We start from the raw sequence: 16,194 nt of genomic DNA on the forward strand, positions 1-16,194 counted from the left end.
GGATGCCAACAGTTACTCATTGAGTGTTAAGAGGACCTCGGCTGTTCCTGTCACCTACGGCTGTTTCAGATTCCCGGGGGCTCGGGTCAGCCCTGCGTTGTTTCTCGAACAAAAGCCCAAATGCCCTGGAATACTGTTATCGTGGATTCAGTGGCCTTTTAGGTGGGGCGTCTCAAGTCTGACTTGGTCCTGGAAGGTGGCCCCTGGCTGTGGATCGGGGTCGGCGGGGGACCGGGCCACTCTTGTCTGGGTACTGTCCCCACTCCGCGAATTGCGTTTCCTGGGACATTTTTCCCCCCAACCCTAAGGGCCCAGAGCCTCTTGGCCAGAGCTCGGGGAGGCGTTTGGTTCTTTGATAAATTTTCCAAGTTTCTTTCCCTGGTCCTTTCTGAGCCGCTGTTGGCAGTTCGGTGGCCTCTGCCTGGTTTTGGGAAAGTGAGATCATGGGTCAGCCCCGCGTGGCCATGCGGATGCTCCAGGTGGGGACCGACCAACAGGCTCGCGGCCCGAGCAGGGGGGCGGGGCAAGGGGCCTCGGGGCGGGGCCGCGTCCCGGTCTAGCCCCGCCCAGCGCCGCCGCCGCCGCGCAAGCGCCCTGGGCCTGCCCCGGCGAGTGCTGAGCGCCCCGGCGAGTGCTGAGCCCTCCGGCGTGCCGTCGTTACCCGGCCTGCCCCGCGCGGTCGCCGCCGGAAGTGAACTTGGCGTCGCGAGTGGCCGGGATTTCAGTGAGTTGTGGCCTCGCGTGTCCGCGGCTCCATCGCGGGGCGGCGGAGCCCGACGAGCGGGGGCTGGTCGGCGGCCGCCATGGCCGGGGATCAGGACATGTTCGACGCTGTCGTGATGGCAGATGAGAGGTGGGTGGGTCGGGGCCCCCAGCCCTGGCGTGTCGGCTCTCAGCCTTGGGCTGCGGCCCTGGGGGAGCGCACTGGGGCTCTGGGGGCATCCGGCGCGGGAGGGCCCAGGATGCTGTTACTTCCCCTTCTCTGGCGAGCGCCAGGTGCCCAGCTGCTCCTCAGGACCCGCCTCCCTCCTCCGGGGCTGCCCCCATGCATCTGCTCGGCCTGGTGACTGCCTCCCTCCAGGGACGCCCCGTCCTCGGGTGGGGCGGACCTCTGCCATATGGGCGCTGTCCACCTCTTTCTCGTTCCTCATTAGTAGGACAGACGGCCGCATTCACGGACAGGCTCATCAAGGTGTCAGGCGTCATCCTTTTCCCTCCTGAGCCCCTGGGCAGCGCCTAGGCGCTGTGACAAGGCAGGGGTGGCGGCGGGTGGGGGTGGTGGAGCTCTTGGCTGCTTTGATGGCTGTCTTCCAGTGCCCAGCCCGCTTGAGACATCGATAGACGTCCCTGAGAAAGAGGGAGCAGGAAGCGATCAGTCGCTGACATGACAGTTCATTTGGAACTTGCTGTGAGCTGCAGGCTGAACTAAGCCTTGTACCCCCGTTATCTGTTTTATCCCGACTTGTGGACTAGATCCCGTCTTTGAGATGGGGAGGCAAGGTCACTCCCGGGGCGGGAGCCAGTATAAGTGGGAATGACACAGTTGGCCTCGCCGGGTGCTCCAGCCAGCCCCTTTCACTTTGGTCGCCCGTGGGTTGTGACAGTTCCGCTGCCGGCCCCTGTAAGTCAGAGCCTTTATTCTACCACAGGCCCTGCCGTCATGGTACACTTTGCGGCCAGTGTTCTTGCCTGGAGAATCCCAGGGACAGGGGAGCCTGGTGGGCTGCCGTCTGTGGGGTCACACAGAGTCGGACGCGACTGAAGCGACTTAGCAGCAGCAGCAGCAGATGGCGCTTCTCCTTGCCTGGCTCCTGAGGTGTGATGGAAAGCCTGGTGCAGACGGCAGAGTTTCGTTTGTCTGTCTGTTTTGAAGCACTTGCCCAAACAGTCTAGCTTACAGACTCACAGAACTGGGGCTGCTGACTAAGTCACTGGGGAAATTTCAAGAAGCGGATTCCTGAACTTTAGTGAGATGAAGGGCAAGGCTCCTGAATTTGTATCTTTGGGATTTTCCTGTGTGTTTCCAGTATTCTCCCCGGTTTGGGAATCCCTGATTTAGCCCAGCTTCCTCATTGTAGAAGAGCTGAGTTTGGCTTCAAGAAGTACAGCAACTTGCCACAGCAGAGGCTCGGGGAGGGGTGGAGCTGACGTTGGACCTAAGTTTTATGGTTCAGGTTCTCTTATTTTTCTGTAATGCTGCTAGGTCTCGTCTTGCAGTCTGGGTCTAGGTCTGGGTCACGTGGAGGAGATGAGTTTTTCCAGGAAGAATCGTCTTTCTCCTGTTTATTCACTCAGACTTGCTGCTTCTCCGTCGCAGGTTTCACGGGGAAGGGTACCGGGAAGGCTATGAAGAAGGAAGCAGTTTGGGTATGATCGAAGGGAGACGGCACGGCACGCTCCATGGAGCTAAAGTCGGATCTGAAGTGAGTGGGGACCTCCCCCTGCCCCACCGCCACCTAGAAAGGAGTCCTGTTCTTTTACTGTTGACAGTTTACCTTGACGGTCAGTATGATCAAGCCACAATTTCAGGCCTCTTAAAGTGGCAGTAGGCTAGATAGACTGTGGATGGAGGCATATTCCTAGGACAGAGCCTGCACAGCCTGTGGCTGTGTGGCGATGATGCAGGCAGATGGGCTGGAGGAAAAACAAGCCCCTCGTCACCTCAGTGGATGTCGAGTGTTGTGGTGCCGAGTCCTCCTGCAGAGAGTGAGCACCCCGGTGTCATGTGAGAGCGTGCCGTGGATATTTACACAGGAATTCCATAAATTCCCCATTTTTCCTTTTCTCCTGCCTTTTGTCCTGGATGGGCCCTCACTTACAGGTGATTGGCTGTAAACAGCGAAGTCTGAGACCACTGGAACTGTATTAGGCATCTGTGGCTTCAAAACGAAATCAGTACAAGGCACGTGGCCTTAAGACAACCAGTGTTACTTATCTCGCAGAGGTCCTGGGGGTCCGTGGTCCGGGAGCAGTTGAGCCGGGTGGTTCTGGCTCAGGGCCCCTTGATGCTGGAGTTAAGAGTCAGCCACTCGAAAGCTTGCCTGGGGCCAGAAGAGGTACTTCTCAGATGGCTCGCTCCCTCGGCATCTTCTGCATGTGGACTTCTCCTTAGAGCCGCCCAAGCGTCCTCCTAACCCTGTGTGGGTGGCCCGGGTGGGCAGGGCAGAGGTGACATTGCCCGTTAACACCTAAATCCGGAGGTCACGTGCCACCTCTTCTGTGTTCTGCTCATCACGGCCACCCGATACAGTCGGGAGACCCCACAGGCACAAGTACCAGTGGAGTGGGAGGCGGGGCCAGTGGGCCGCCTTGGAGGCCGGCTGTCCCGCTGATAACTCGACCTCCGACCTCCATTTCCTGCTCTAGCACGAGAAGACGCGCCCTGCGCCCCCTCCCGTCCTCCCCCACTTTAGTTTTGAGAGCTTGATAATTAGATCAAATACAGCGCTTGGTTATTCATTGCGCTCTTAAATGTCTCGTCAATTCACAGATTGGGTGCTACCAAGGCTTCGCGTTTGCTTGGAGAGGTCTCCTGCACGGTTGCGCCACTGAGAGAGACAGGTAAGGCCGAACCTCCTTTCTTCTTTGGCGTCTGGACCAGAGTTGCCGTTCCGTGGCGTGCCCTGATCGCGAGGGATTAGAGTCTCAGTCCCCTCATCTGTAAACTGGAGAAAACAGTCGGGCTGAAATAACCTTGTGCAGTTGTTACAAGGTTTACAGGAAATAGTGCCTAGCAGGTGCGGGCCCGTTTGGGGTGTTGGATGAACACCTACTGTTTTCTCAAGGGTCCTCTGATCTCCCCCGCCTTTTCCTGGAGGCCTTCAAGCACTCCCTGCCAGTCAAGGCAGGTTGAAAACGATTTTATCTTCTCATTTCCCCTGAGCTTCTGATAAACAGAGCACAGTAGTATGGGTGTGATCCAGGTTCAGAAATGGTGACCCCACTGTCACTGGGACCTTTTACGTAGCCAGAAGGTGTAACAAGGTGATCGGGCCCGTGTGTTTTGCCTGTGTCAGGAAGTGCTAAGGAGCCGTTAGCTGTCCTCTGTAGCGTGTCAGAACCTTCTGAACCTGTCAGAAGTTACGGGTGCCGCTTCCTGAAGCCCCAGGACCCTGTCCCCACCTGCGGTCTTCACTCTTCACCCGTCCATGAAAGGCTGTGCTGCCGCTCAGCGGGGCCCACGGGGGGCTTCAGCGGCTGCCCCATGTCCTTCGGATGCCCGGTGGCTTTGCCTGGCCAGGGAGGGGCTCCAGGAATGTGAGTGACAGAGCGCAGAAGCCGCATTCCCCCGTCCACGTGACTTGTCATCTTATTTGGAATGTTTTGAATTTCTAGAATTTGTGCCACCGCCATATTCATGTGTCAGAGCAGGGATGCTCTAGACAGGGTCTGGGTGATTCTGGGGTTGCTTCTTTCTGACCTGTCCCATCACTGATCAAGTGGGATCTGACCAGACTCGTCCACCACGCAGGGCCACCTTGAGGAGGTTTTCCTCTGAAGACCCAGCGGGCGGCGGCGTAGCCGGTGATCTGGCTGGGACAGTGGGTGGCAGCACGTGGCAGCACTGGGTGGCGGTCAGGGCTACGGGTGCCTCTGCACTCCTGGCCCGCGAAGGTGGGGGTGGCGCGCCTGGTCTTGGAATTCTCCAGCAGCCTCCCCTTGTCCCTTTGCTGGCGTCTGCAGCGCATGGAGGGTGTGAAGGCTCCTGTACCTGGGGGCTGCCAACTCACACCCCAGGGCAGGGTCCCCCTCCTCCCCGCCGCCGTCCTAAAGCCGTGCCCCCAGGCTCTGTCAGGGGGAGGGGCACGTGGGTTGTGTCAGGGCTGGTCGGAGCCCCTCTGCCCCCACCCCACCAGCAGAGCCTGGTGGTCTCTGAACCACAGCCTAAATCCCTTCATCTTAGAGGAGTGACTTTTGGATTTTCTAAGTCTCTACAGTTTAAAAAAAAACGGTAGAAGGCGGACAGAGGACCTCCCACTGCCTTAGGTTCCAAGTAAGGATGTTAGAGGAGAAGTGCCCGCCCTGTGCAGCCTCACTTAGTGAAGCCGGGGCCTTCTCACCTGGAGAAGGCGTGTGGGGGCCCATCTCAGCCTGCAGGACGGGGTGTCCAGCGGGTGACCATGGCTTTCGGACCCTCCCCGAGATGCCCTGCCCTCCCGCAGGCCAGTGGAGCCCCGTTTTCCTGACCTGACAATGAGCGGGCCACACCCCCACCGTGCACCGGCCTTGACCATGCACCAGGCCGTGCGTCTGGAGCAGCTGCAGTGACCGGCCATCGGGCGGGGCTGCTTGCGGCCTTGGGAGTGGGCGGTGGTCCCCGCGTCTGGCACGCACAGCGGTTCCCATGTGTGGGCATCTGCCTTCTGTCTGCTGGAACCTAGCGCCTCGCTGCTTTCCTTCACTCACTGTGATGCTTCGCCGGTTTGTGTTTTCCCCGAGAGGCAGCTGTCGTAATTCTTGTAAGCTGGTTTCAGAGCAGCAAATGTGAGCGGGTCCTGGTCACTTTGAATGGCTGTTGCTTCATAAGGACAAGTCCTTCGAGATTCCCTGGGAACAGATAGCTAGTATGCTCCTGACGCCCAGTGATCGGAGGTGGGCAGGGTCGCTTGCCTGTGACCCCGAAGGGCGCCTGCCCTCCCCAGTGGGAGTCCTGGCCTCCAGGGTGTGGTGGAGACTGACAGTTACTCAGCGCTGTTCTGTGGCAGGCCCTGGGCTTTCTCTGGATTACTGATCCTCCTGAGCCTGGCAGGTGGCCATCAGGGCCCCATTTTACAGGTGAGGACGCCGAGGCCCAGAGCCGTGAAGTCCCTGAGTGCCTCAGGGCAGTCCTGCTCCAGGCTGAGGCCCTCGTCTTCCTGGGGAAGGGGGCTGAACTCAGGCAGCAGACACTGTGGACGGAGCAGGCCTGGTGTTTACCTGCTGTTAAACTCCCTGAGGCCCTGGGTGGGAAGGTTCTGGAGCCGAGAAACCCCCCAGATGGGAGCAGGCGTAACCACGCCCAGCGCTGTTTCCTTCTGGCTCTGTCTGCTCCGGGCTCAGGCCTGGGGACTGGTGGTCTGGGTGCTCGTCGCGTCGCCTCGGCCGCTGGTCCAGGCCGCAGCCGGCCCGGCGAGGTTGGTTCTCACCTGATGTCGGGCGCGGGGGGCGGGCACCCGTTGCCAGGCAGGGGCAGATTGTTTAGTGTGATGACTGCGTTAGCCGCCAGCTCCTGTACCCCGGCGTGCTCAGCGCCACTGCCTTAAGGGCTGCGCCCGGCACCTGTTGCACAGGCTGAGCCTGCCGTGCTGGGGACTGAAGGTCTTTCTTTCTGTGTTTTACAGCAAAAAGATGAAGGTCTTAGAGGCATTGATTGGGATGATTCAGAAGTTCCCTTATGATGACCCTACTTACGATAAACTTCATGAAGACTTAGACAGAATTAGAGGGAAGTTTAAGCAGGTTTGTGTCCCGTGTGTTCCTCTTTGATCAGGGTGCCCGTCTTAGGTGTGGCTGGGCGCCCCGGGGGCTCCCTTTGCTAATGGTTTTGGGGCCACCAGTGGTCCATAAAGCAAGTCCTTGTGACCTCGCTGTGAGGAAACCGAGGGCATCCAGGGAGCAGGTGCAAGGACCTCGTGGAGGGTGGTGGCCTCGAGAGAGGTCTGCGCTCATTTAAAAAGCCACCTTTTCCTCTTGTGTTTCCAGCTTTGTTCATTATTGAACGTTCAGCCCGACTTTAAAATCAGTGCGGAAGGTTCTGGACTTTCATTCTGAGGACAACAGATGAACAAAGACGGGACATCGAGGAGCAGATGTTCACGTGTTAAGTGTTGAAAAACATGATTAAAAGCAAGACAGTGAGGAGGATTCATCGTTTTACAGGGTCGGGTCCAGTTTGGCCGGTGAGAGGGCCCCCTTCCCCGAGGCCCCCCTTCCCCGAGGCCCCCTTCCCCGAGGCCCCCCTTCCCTGAGGCCCCCCCGCGTGGCCTGCGTCCTCCCCTGCCGGGGGCCCCTCTGCACAAGCCCATCCTGGGTTGGGTCCTGTCTGCCCCGAAGTCTGGGCACGGCCCTGGCAGAGCCCTGGAGGGCTGCTCGTCTGCGCTCCAGGGTCCAGGCCACTGGCGCGTGGGTTCCCGCCACCTGGCAGGCCTGGCTGGATCCAGACCTGGCTCTGGGTGGAAGAAACACCCCTGTTACTCCCCGGGCTTTGGTCAGTGCTCAGAGGGGCCGCGTTTTTAAAATGGGGGACAGGGCTGGCACGGCAGGGGTGACGGGTGCGGTGGCACACAGTGCCCTTGAGGTGTGCCAACACTGTGTGACCTGCCCCTGGTGTTTCATTTATTCCCTTCGGGAGCCCGCGAGGCAGGCGTTACTCATGGTTTATGGAGGCCCCCGAGGCCTGAGAGACCGCCCGGTCCAAGGGCTGTGGGCGGCAGAGCTGGGACTCCAGCCCTGGCACTCGCCCTGTCTCCTGGTGCCCTGGGACGCACGCTCGCACCCACAGGCCCGGGGTCCCCGCCCGCGGTCGGCGCTGTGCTTGTAGCCTCCTGTGCTGTGGACGTGGGCATCTGGCTGAGAGGAGGAGAGGCTGGCCCTGTGCCTGGGGAGCTGGGACGTGCTCTTCCGTGTCCCCGGGTGCGGGGAGGTAACTCGTTTTGAAAATGGTCCCCGGGGGAGATCTGAAGGCCGCCGAGCCGTGTGCAGATGCCTTGGGGTCCCTGTGAGTCTAGTCCAGCTTTTAAAATCCTCCCCGAGCGTCTGGGTGCGCTCTGCTTCCCTGGCAGCCGCTGAGGGTCCCTGCGGGGCCTGGACGTTGGGCCCCCAGGCACCGAGGAGGGAGGGTCGGTGTCTTGAGGCTGGTGGACACGCCGTGGCTCTGTCCGTGCGTCTCACCGTGCGTTCCTGGCCTGCAGCCCCTTCTCAGCTCTGGGCAGGCCGGGCCTTGGCCGCGCCGTCGTCACAGAGACCACCAGCTCGTCTCCGTCCAGCGGGGTGGAGGGCTCTCTTTGTTGTTTTCCTGGGCTGAATTTTGTGTTTCCTGAGCTAGCTGTTTGGATAATGTATTATTTTTATAATTGGAGAAAAAAAATAAACAGCATATTTTAAAGCCAAAGGCTGTCTGGGACCTTTTTGACGCGACTTCTAGTGAATTCGTTCCTTCCTCCACGGTATTTGGGGTTGAGGAACCAGGGTCGCACCGGGCGGCCCCCTCTTGCGGTTGTGTCTGGCTTTAACTAATACACGTGGAGGCGGCTTCCGTGGGAGGGCGGTCCTGCTGCCCCCTGCCCCTGCTCCCAGCCCCTTGCATGTCCCCCTTCCCCCCTTTCCCTCTTGCCCCGTCTCAGCCTCTGCCGTGCCTGGTGTCAGCCAGCCCCTCAGCAGCCCCTTCCTCTCCCCCATTCCTTGGGACTCAGCTGCCTTGTTGCTGGTCCTCAGGGCCTCTGGACCCTGGGCTTGCCCTGTGCCTGCCCGGCTCCTTCATGGAGGACGAGCCCCTGTGGCCGGGAACCCTTGCTCACCAGAGAGGCGTCCTGGCTCATAGTACAGAGTCCCCATTCCATCGCTCACACTCTGACCCCACTGTGCCGCCTCCAGCCACGGGGTCCGGAGAGCTTGCTTTTCTGGCTGATGGAATGATGGAGGACGCTGGGGGGCTTCGGGGGAAGGAGGAGATGGGATCTCTTTTGGAAGTTGTCCTGTGGGGCTGTGATACCGGAATTTTGACAGGCAGCTACTGATGGAGCCACCCCTGCGCCTGCAGGGCTGAGCCAGGGGGACCCCCTGATGTCATCCCAGAGTAGCTATGCCAACCAGCTCCTGAGGCGCCCACTGGCCAACTTCGAGTTACAGGAGCCTGGTGTGTGCCCTGGTTCTGGGCTTCCCAGGTGGCGCTAATGGTATAAAGAACCTGCCTGGCAATACAGGAGACGCAAGAGACATGGGTTTGATCCCTGGGCCGGGAAGGTTCCCCCGGAGTAGGGAATGGCACCCCGCTCCTGTCTTTCTTGCCTAGGTTCCCATGCCTTGCTCACCTCCCACATCCTGTCCCATCTCTTCCTGTCCACCTAACCCTTGGATTTCACCAAGGGTTCACCCCCTCTCTGGGGGCTCAGGTTTCCCAAGGCCTGCTCAGTCTTTCCCCATCGGAAACCCCCCAGCGTGTTTTTGCCGCGTTATCAGTCAGCCCGGACTGCCACAGCAGATGCCCCACACCGAGGGCCTTAAACAGCAGGTGTGTGCTGTCTCCCAGTTGAGGCTGGAATCCGAGACCCAGGTGTGGGCAGGGCTGGTCCGTCCTGAGGCCCCTCTCCTGGGCGTGAATGATGGCCGTCTCCTCGCCGTGTGCTCATGTGGGCATCCTGTGTCCTTAAGGACTGCAGCCCTGTTGGATCGGGATCTACCTTGATGACGGCTTTAAAGTTCCCATCTCCAGATACAGTCACGTTCTGAGGTCCTGGGCATCCATTCTCCACTATGAATTTTGGTAGGGGCATCATTCAGCCCATAAGAGCCACCCCGTCTGGCTGCCTGGACAGACTTAACTTGGGAGAGAAGAATGCCATTCCACTTAAAAGTTGAAGTAACTCCATCTTGCTTTTCTTGAACATTATAATTGGGAATAAGCGGACTAATCCACTTTCCAGCTAAACTTACCCTTCGGGGCTACGCTCTCAGGCACTGTGATGGCTGAAGGGTTTTACACCCACCCAAGGCCGGATCGCAGCCCGCCACACTTAGTTATTTCACCTTCATTCAGCCTGTTGTATTTCTCCACCCAGTGGTAAGGAGAGAATGGAGTGATCTGGGGGACGGATAAGAAGTCTTAACTTGCCGAGTAGCTGTCCGGGGCCGCCTTGACCTTCTTCAGGTCCCTGAAGCGTCCACAAAGCCTGTGAGGTGGGGCCATTGTTCCCCCCACCCGACCCCCCACCCCTGCTGCAGATGGAGGCATGGGGCACACAGTTGAGCTGAGTGATGAACCCCCGGCTGCAGTAAGTGGCCGACCTCAGGCCTCACTAAGCACAGCGGGGGTTGAGCGGTTTGCATGAATTATTCGTAGCCAGGACAGAGCCTCATTTTTCTGATAACTCACAGCCTGTCTGTGTGACCAGTCTTGCATCTAGCTGATTGGAGTGGAGGCGGATGGATTTATGGGTCGGGACCCGTGCTGGGTGCGGTAGTAGAGGCGGGAGCAGAAACGGACCAGCACCTGCCGCCAACCCTGTGAGCAGGGCTCACTGAAGTATGGGTGGGGAGCCCGGAAATGTGCGTAGTGGGTGTGTTCAGCTCTGCCTGGGGAATAAGAGTGGGAAGGAGGGCAGGAAGGCTTCCTGGAGGAGGTGATCTTGGCACGATCACTGGGCGCTTTCGTTTGTGTTCAGCACCCCGGAGAATGTCTCTTCCACCCTGCCTGAGAACACCAGGAAGTCTGGAGAGATCAAAAGCTGCAAGTTAACAGACAAGGTGGTCCCAACTCCACAGTTATTCCAGTCCTTAGTGAGTGAAGTGAGGAACCAGTCTGCAGCCCAGGAAACGAGTCCCCAAGTGAGTCTGATCAAGCAGAGAAAAGCGAGCGCTGTGTTCAGTTCCCCCAGGACATGAGCATCGTGCAGATGCCGGGCCAGGACCCGGGGGCGACAGGGTCCTGTCTGTGCCACCAGGACTGAGGGGTTCAGTGGGAACTTCACGGTTCCAAGAAGGACAGTCGCTTCTTGTCCGCAGCCCTGATGGTGACTACACTCCTCACCTGACGTCCAGGCCCTGGCTGGTCTGTCCCTGGGGGGACCCGTGGAGCCAGCACTTCAGCCCCAGCTCCTGGGTGCCTCGTGATCACATCGGCTGCGCTGTGGGTCACTGGGGTCGTAGTGAAACCTGAATGTGATCCTGTCTCTGCCGACTAAAGAGTGGGACGGAGCAGGGAACCCCTTGCCCCGGTAAACAGCCATGAAACTGAAGACTGTGTGGCGGGTGTCTCCACCCTTTCAGCCAGGATTTACTGAACTTCCATTTTTCTCAGTGGACATGTACCCCCGAGATCACGGGGTGCTCCACGAATGTGCTCCCTAGCTCTGAGAGCTCAAACACACCTGTTGGATTGAGCTGTGTCCCCTAAAAGACACGAGAACATTCCAGCCTCTGGCACCTGGGAATGGGACCTTCTTTGGAAATAGTTCGAAAACATGCAGACCGTGGAGCAGTTAAGGTCTGAAAATGCCGGGAAGGCCACATCAGATGAACTCCAACAGTAAAGAACAGTCCTGGGCTCCTGGAACAAGGGGGCTGGCTCGATCCAGTGGCTTTCCTGGAGGCCTGGTCCCCCTTCTGCTCTCCCGCCCAACCAAGCTCGCGCTAAGGCTCCACTCCGTGGCCAAAGCTCCCCAGGTGCCCCTCTCGAGGCAGCAGAAGGGCCATACCAACCCCCGACGTCCTAAGGATCAGGGTGGAAGGCTCTCTTTGCCAGAAGCTCCAGAAAAATCTCTCCCGAGTCTTGCTGGCTGTTAAATTTCACATCTACCCTTGAACCTGCCGCTCTTCCCAGGGGGCAGATATGCTGCTGGCTCTGAGCCCCTCAGCACCTGTCCTGGAGCCAGGGAGGTGGTCAGTCCCCCCAAAGCCACGGAGCTGAGAATGGTGCTTCCCACTGAGCGAAATCTGGGGGCTGGCAACACCAGGAGAGAGGCAGGAAGACCAGGAACTGCCAGGGGAGGGAACCACCCTTGGGGACCAGTGGGGCCTCCTTGCTCAGCTGGGAGGGGTGACGACGATGGCCCTGGCGGGACGGGGGCACTTACTGAGTGATGCCCGTGCAGCTGGCGTGTGCTCAGGGCCGCGTGGACCTCGAGTCATCGGTCCTCCCATCACCCCTGGAGGCGGGCACTGAACAGAGCCCATCTCGCTTCCCTGCTGGGCGTCACAGACGTTAGCACGCATTCCTGGAGCCTCCTTTCTCATAGACAGGGTTGTTGCCAGTTTTCTTTTTTTTTAATTTTGGCTTTGCTGGATCCTCATTGCCTTGTATGGGCCTCTATTAATAGCTGTGTGTCGAGGGCTCAGCAGTTGCAGCACGCGGGTTTAGTTGCTTCAAGGCATACGGGATCTTAGTTCCCCGATCAGGGATCGAACCCGTACGTCCTGCATTGGAAGGAAGATTCTTAACCACTGGACCCCCAGGGCAGTCCCACGACAATCCCCATGTTCTCGTAAGAAAGTCCAGGCCCAGGAGGAGAAGCTGCACAGCCTGAAAGTTACAGAGCTGAGATCCCCCTCCGGGATCTTTTCCTCTGAATGTGCTCGTGGGGGAGAGGGTGTGTCCACCAACCACATCAAATGCCGCGCTAGCATGCCTGGCCTCCATTCTCCTGGCCCGCTGACCAGGATGCTGCGCTGACCACAGGGACCACTGACTAGACGCCTTGGATGTGGGTGGACCTGACCCCAACCCCTGGGCCTCCGGGCACATCAGGGCCCCGAGTGGACGCACTAAGCGTAGGGTGCTTGTTCAGTCACTCAGTCACGTCCGTCTCTTTGTGACCCCATGGACTGCAGCACGCCAGGCTTCCCTATTCTTCACCACCTCCTGGAGTTTGCCCAAACTCCTGTCCATTGAATCAGTGACGCCATCCAACCATCTCATCCTCTGTCGTCCCCTTCTCCTGCCTTCAGTCTTCCCCAGCATCAGGGTCTTTTCCAGTGAGTCGGCTCTTCTCATCAGGTGGCCGAAGTATTGGAGCTTCATCCTCAGCATCAGTCCTTCCCACGAATGTTCAGGGTTGATCTCCTCTAGGGCTAGCAGAGGGTGAAAACACTCAAATGAAGGCTGCGTGCATTTTCTTCAAGTGCATCTTTGAAGCCCTTGTGCCCTTCTTAGCGGGGCAGCCAGGCTGACTGATGGCGGGTGGTGCAGTGCAGGCCCCAGAGACACAAGCCACTGGCCTGGCTCCGTCACTTCCCTGCCGTGCGGTCCTGGCTCAGTGACTTCACCTCTCTGGGCCTGTTTCCACACCTGCAGCAGAGGTCGGCTCAGTCCCGCCCTCATCCAGACCGAGGCTGGCTGTGCCCGGGGCTCCATGCAGCAGGTTTGAGGACCTGCATGGAGAACAGAGCCTGTGAAGCCCCGAGCACCCACTGCCTGGCCTGGCCCTTTGTGGAAAGCCTGCCAACTCTTGACCTGGGAGATGGGGTAACCGTCCCTCCCAGAGTGAACGTGGGCTCCGCGGGGCCCATCCCCGGCATGCCCCCTGCCTGTCAGCAACCCCTGGGGGCTGATTCAAGACTTAGGGAGAAGTGATGTGTTTGGCCCATAGCACAATATCTTGTCCCCAGGGCGTGGCTGGTGAACTTGAGCTACTGACCTCCCGCGATAGGCCTGGGAGGACCACTGCCTGGCGAGCTCCAGGCTGTGGGCTGGCCTTCCAGCTAGACGGGTCTTGCTCCGGAGGACCGCCCTGGGGAGGCCATCTTGGCTGTGTTAGCTGCAGCTCGTAAGGGTGAGCTGGGCTGCCCCGGCCGGTGGCGGCCCTTCGGTGAGGGCTCCCGCGTCCCCGTGCACCCTGGGCCGGCAGTGACAATGCCCCCGGATGTGGGCCTCCAGCCCCGTCGCTGAGCTGCCCGCCCACCGGCCGCGGCTATTGTCTCCTGGGCCCCGGTGTGGCTCAGGGCAGGGGCCGGCGGGCAGGGGGACTGTGGGAACGGATTAGAGGCCAGGGGCCGGCTTGCGTCCCCCCTGCACCAACTCCTGATCAAAGGCATTCCTGGGATGACAGAGCCCTGTGCGCTCAGAGGCGGCCCAGCGTGCGGGACACACGCCCCACACAGGCGCCCCCTTCCTCAGCCCCCCCTGGAGCTGGGGCTGGATTCACGGCAGGACAGCCGACCCCTGCCACCTGCAGGGCCCAGAGATACCGCTGCCTGGCTTCCAGGGGGACAGGCTCGGGGTCGGGGGGAGGTGGGAGCCTGGCCCAAGGCTGTGGTCACCCAGGGCCCCGACTGTGACCTCTGCAAACATGCCTGCCCAGGGACCACCCCCTGCCCTGGCCTTAGCACACAGGCCGTGTCCTGGGGCTTACTGGACCTCTGGCAGGATCAGGAGCTGGCCAGCCCTAGGGGAGCCCCCAGCCCTGGATTCCTCGCAACACGGGGGGCCTGCCCACCACACCCAGGTCCCAAAGGGCCTCTACAGCTCCACGCAGCCCCACTGTGTGCAGGCCAGGGGCGCACCCCATCAGCCAGACGGCTGTCCTCCAGGGCTCACAGTCTGGAGCGGGGAAGCACCACGTGTGATGGTTCCTGGACCACGCAGAGCCGCCCGTCTAGGTGGGGTGGGGAATGCGCGAAGAGGGTCTTATGTCGGCCTGGCAGAGGATGGGGGGAGGGGACTCCAGGCACAAAACCGGAGGTGGTCTAGTCCTCTGGCGTGTCCTGCAGTCCTGAAGGCGGGCACTTTGGGGACAGAGGGGGTGACACTGGGGGAAATGGGGGTGAGGCCCTGGAGATGGGCCCAGGACCTCAGACAGAACCGGAAGGAGCTAGAAGCCCCAGGGAGGTCTGGCAGAGGGTAGAGGGGCTGCCGGAGGCAGGGAGACCGGCTGGGAGGCAGGGAGGCCCCAGGTGAGTGGCCGTGGGCCCAACTGAGACCAGGGTTCCAGAAGGGGGCGGTGGACTGACACTGGACAGCTTTGTCTCAGAAGCCCCTCACAAGCCTGGGTTTGTTTTCATGACAGGCACGGGGCAGCCAAACAGCCAGGGGACAGGGCCTTCACTGCCATCCCAGAAGGGGACCCCAAGGGCACGGTGGTGGTTGGAGAGCTCTGGGCCTGCAGCACAACTGAGGGGACCCCAGCCGCCGCCTCCTGGTGGCTTCGCCGCTGCAAAGACAGGCCCCGGAGGACTCTCAGCCCAGACCCTCTGTGCGCTGGGGGCCATGCATCTCGTCCACACCGGGTCCCCCACTTTGGCTCCCCACCTCCCCTGCTCGGCACACAAGGGCCGCCTCCCCGTCACGCCCTCTTCCTTCCACTGTCTGACCTGTCAACACACGAACAGATCTTCCACCTGAAACCCTAGACTCCATAAAACAGCCTGCAGCCCCGGCCACCCCAGCGTCCACCTCCCCCCACACCCTGTCCCCACAGCTTCCTCTGTCGATTCTCGCTGGAAATTACTGCAATCACTTTTGCCTCTAGGAAGGTGTGTTCAGTCATGTCCAACTCTCTGTGACCCCATGGACTGCAGCCCGCCAGGCTCCTCTGTCCATGGGATTCTCCAAGACTGGAGTGGTTCGCCATTTCCTTCAGGGGATCTTCCCGACCCAGGAATTGAACCTGCGGCTCCTGTGTCTCCTGCACTGCAGGCGGGTTCTTTACCCACAGAGCCAACAGGAAAGCCCCCATTCCCCCCTGAAACTGCCCCTCAAGATACCCTGAGGCCCTGGTGGCATCAGAGCCTCACTTGGGCCCCTCTAGGCCTGCAGTCCGCGGGGACAGACCGCCAACATCTCTGGGCCCCGGTGCTGACAAAGACAGGGCACGACCCCCTTTCAGAGTGCAGGGACCTTGCTTTCCTGCCCACATCCCGCTGCAGCGCTTGTGTGAGGAGGCAGCAATCAAGCCCCTCCACCCCACCCTCTCCCAGAAGCGACAGGTTCCACGGACTCGTGGGTCCCCCCACCCCTCTCCCTGCAGCCTGGTACACAGCAGGCGCTTCATAAGGGCTGCAGTGAGCTGACCTGGTGCGTCGTGGTGGACTGGCCACGTGACCCAGGCCTGCTCCTGGCTCCTGAGCTCCTAGCTCAGTGAATGCTTGTGGGGGGCTGGGAGAGGGCACCTCGGGGACCCCCAGGCTTTGAGAAGAGGACCCGCAGGGGTGGGACCAAGGTTCCCATACTACTTCCACCTGGCGTTGGGAATGTGGGCAGTTCGCAGGCCTCTGAAGCCCAGAGGAGGCCTTGCAGATGTCCAGCAGGCCTCTCAGGCCACCAGGTCTGGGTGGAGGCCACTGGACCGCAGACTGGACACTCACGTCACTCCCCCGGGCTCAGGGCCCCTTGGGGCCACGATTCACCTAGAGCAAACAGCATTTTGCGCCAGCAGAGTTAAGGAATGCCAGCTTTACTTGGCTGTCTGCAAATAACTGGGGAGGGCGAACTGGTCAGATGTGGGCTGGTCCATGGGCGGACAGTACGGTTGCATGACTGGGCCCCGAGCCGCTGTCTGCAGCGGT

The 16,194-nt window shown here is 60.2% G+C and overlaps 1 protein-coding gene across 3 annotated transcripts; it reads left to right on the plus strand.

Annotated features, from left to right (window-relative positions):
* The first annotated feature begins 710 nt into the window (after window positions 1–710).
* Window positions 711–8,051, plus strand: LTO1 (LTO1 maturation factor of ABCE1). Of its 3 annotated transcripts, XM_068978288.1 has the most exons (6): window positions 817–853; window positions 1,650–1,816; window positions 2,318–2,423; window positions 3,491–3,561; window positions 6,321–6,438; window positions 6,682–8,051. In XM_068978288.1, the coding sequence occupies exons 2-6, from the start codon at window positions 1,788–1,790 to the stop codon at window positions 6,748–6,750; spliced, it is 393 nt and encodes a 130-aa protein (XP_068834389.1). In that variant the 5' UTR covers window positions 817–853; window positions 1,650–1,787; the 3' UTR covers window positions 6,751–8,051. The 3 variants fall into 3 exon arrangements, with proteins under 3 accessions (XP_068834388.1, XP_068834390.1, XP_068834389.1); XM_068978287.1 differs by lacking the exon at window positions 1,650–1,816 and having other exon boundaries at window positions 711–853; XM_068978289.1 differs by lacking the exon at window positions 1,650–1,816 and having other exon boundaries at window positions 758–853; window positions 2,296–2,423.
* The last annotated feature ends 8,143 nt before the right edge of the window (window positions 8,052–16,194 follow it).

This window comes from Capricornis sumatraensis, chromosome 8 (assembly GCF_032405125.1).
Source record: "Capricornis sumatraensis isolate serow.1 chromosome 8, serow.2, whole genome shotgun sequence".
In the NCBI taxonomy this organism is placed as follows: Eukaryota; Metazoa; Chordata; class Mammalia; order Artiodactyla; family Bovidae; genus Capricornis; species Capricornis sumatraensis.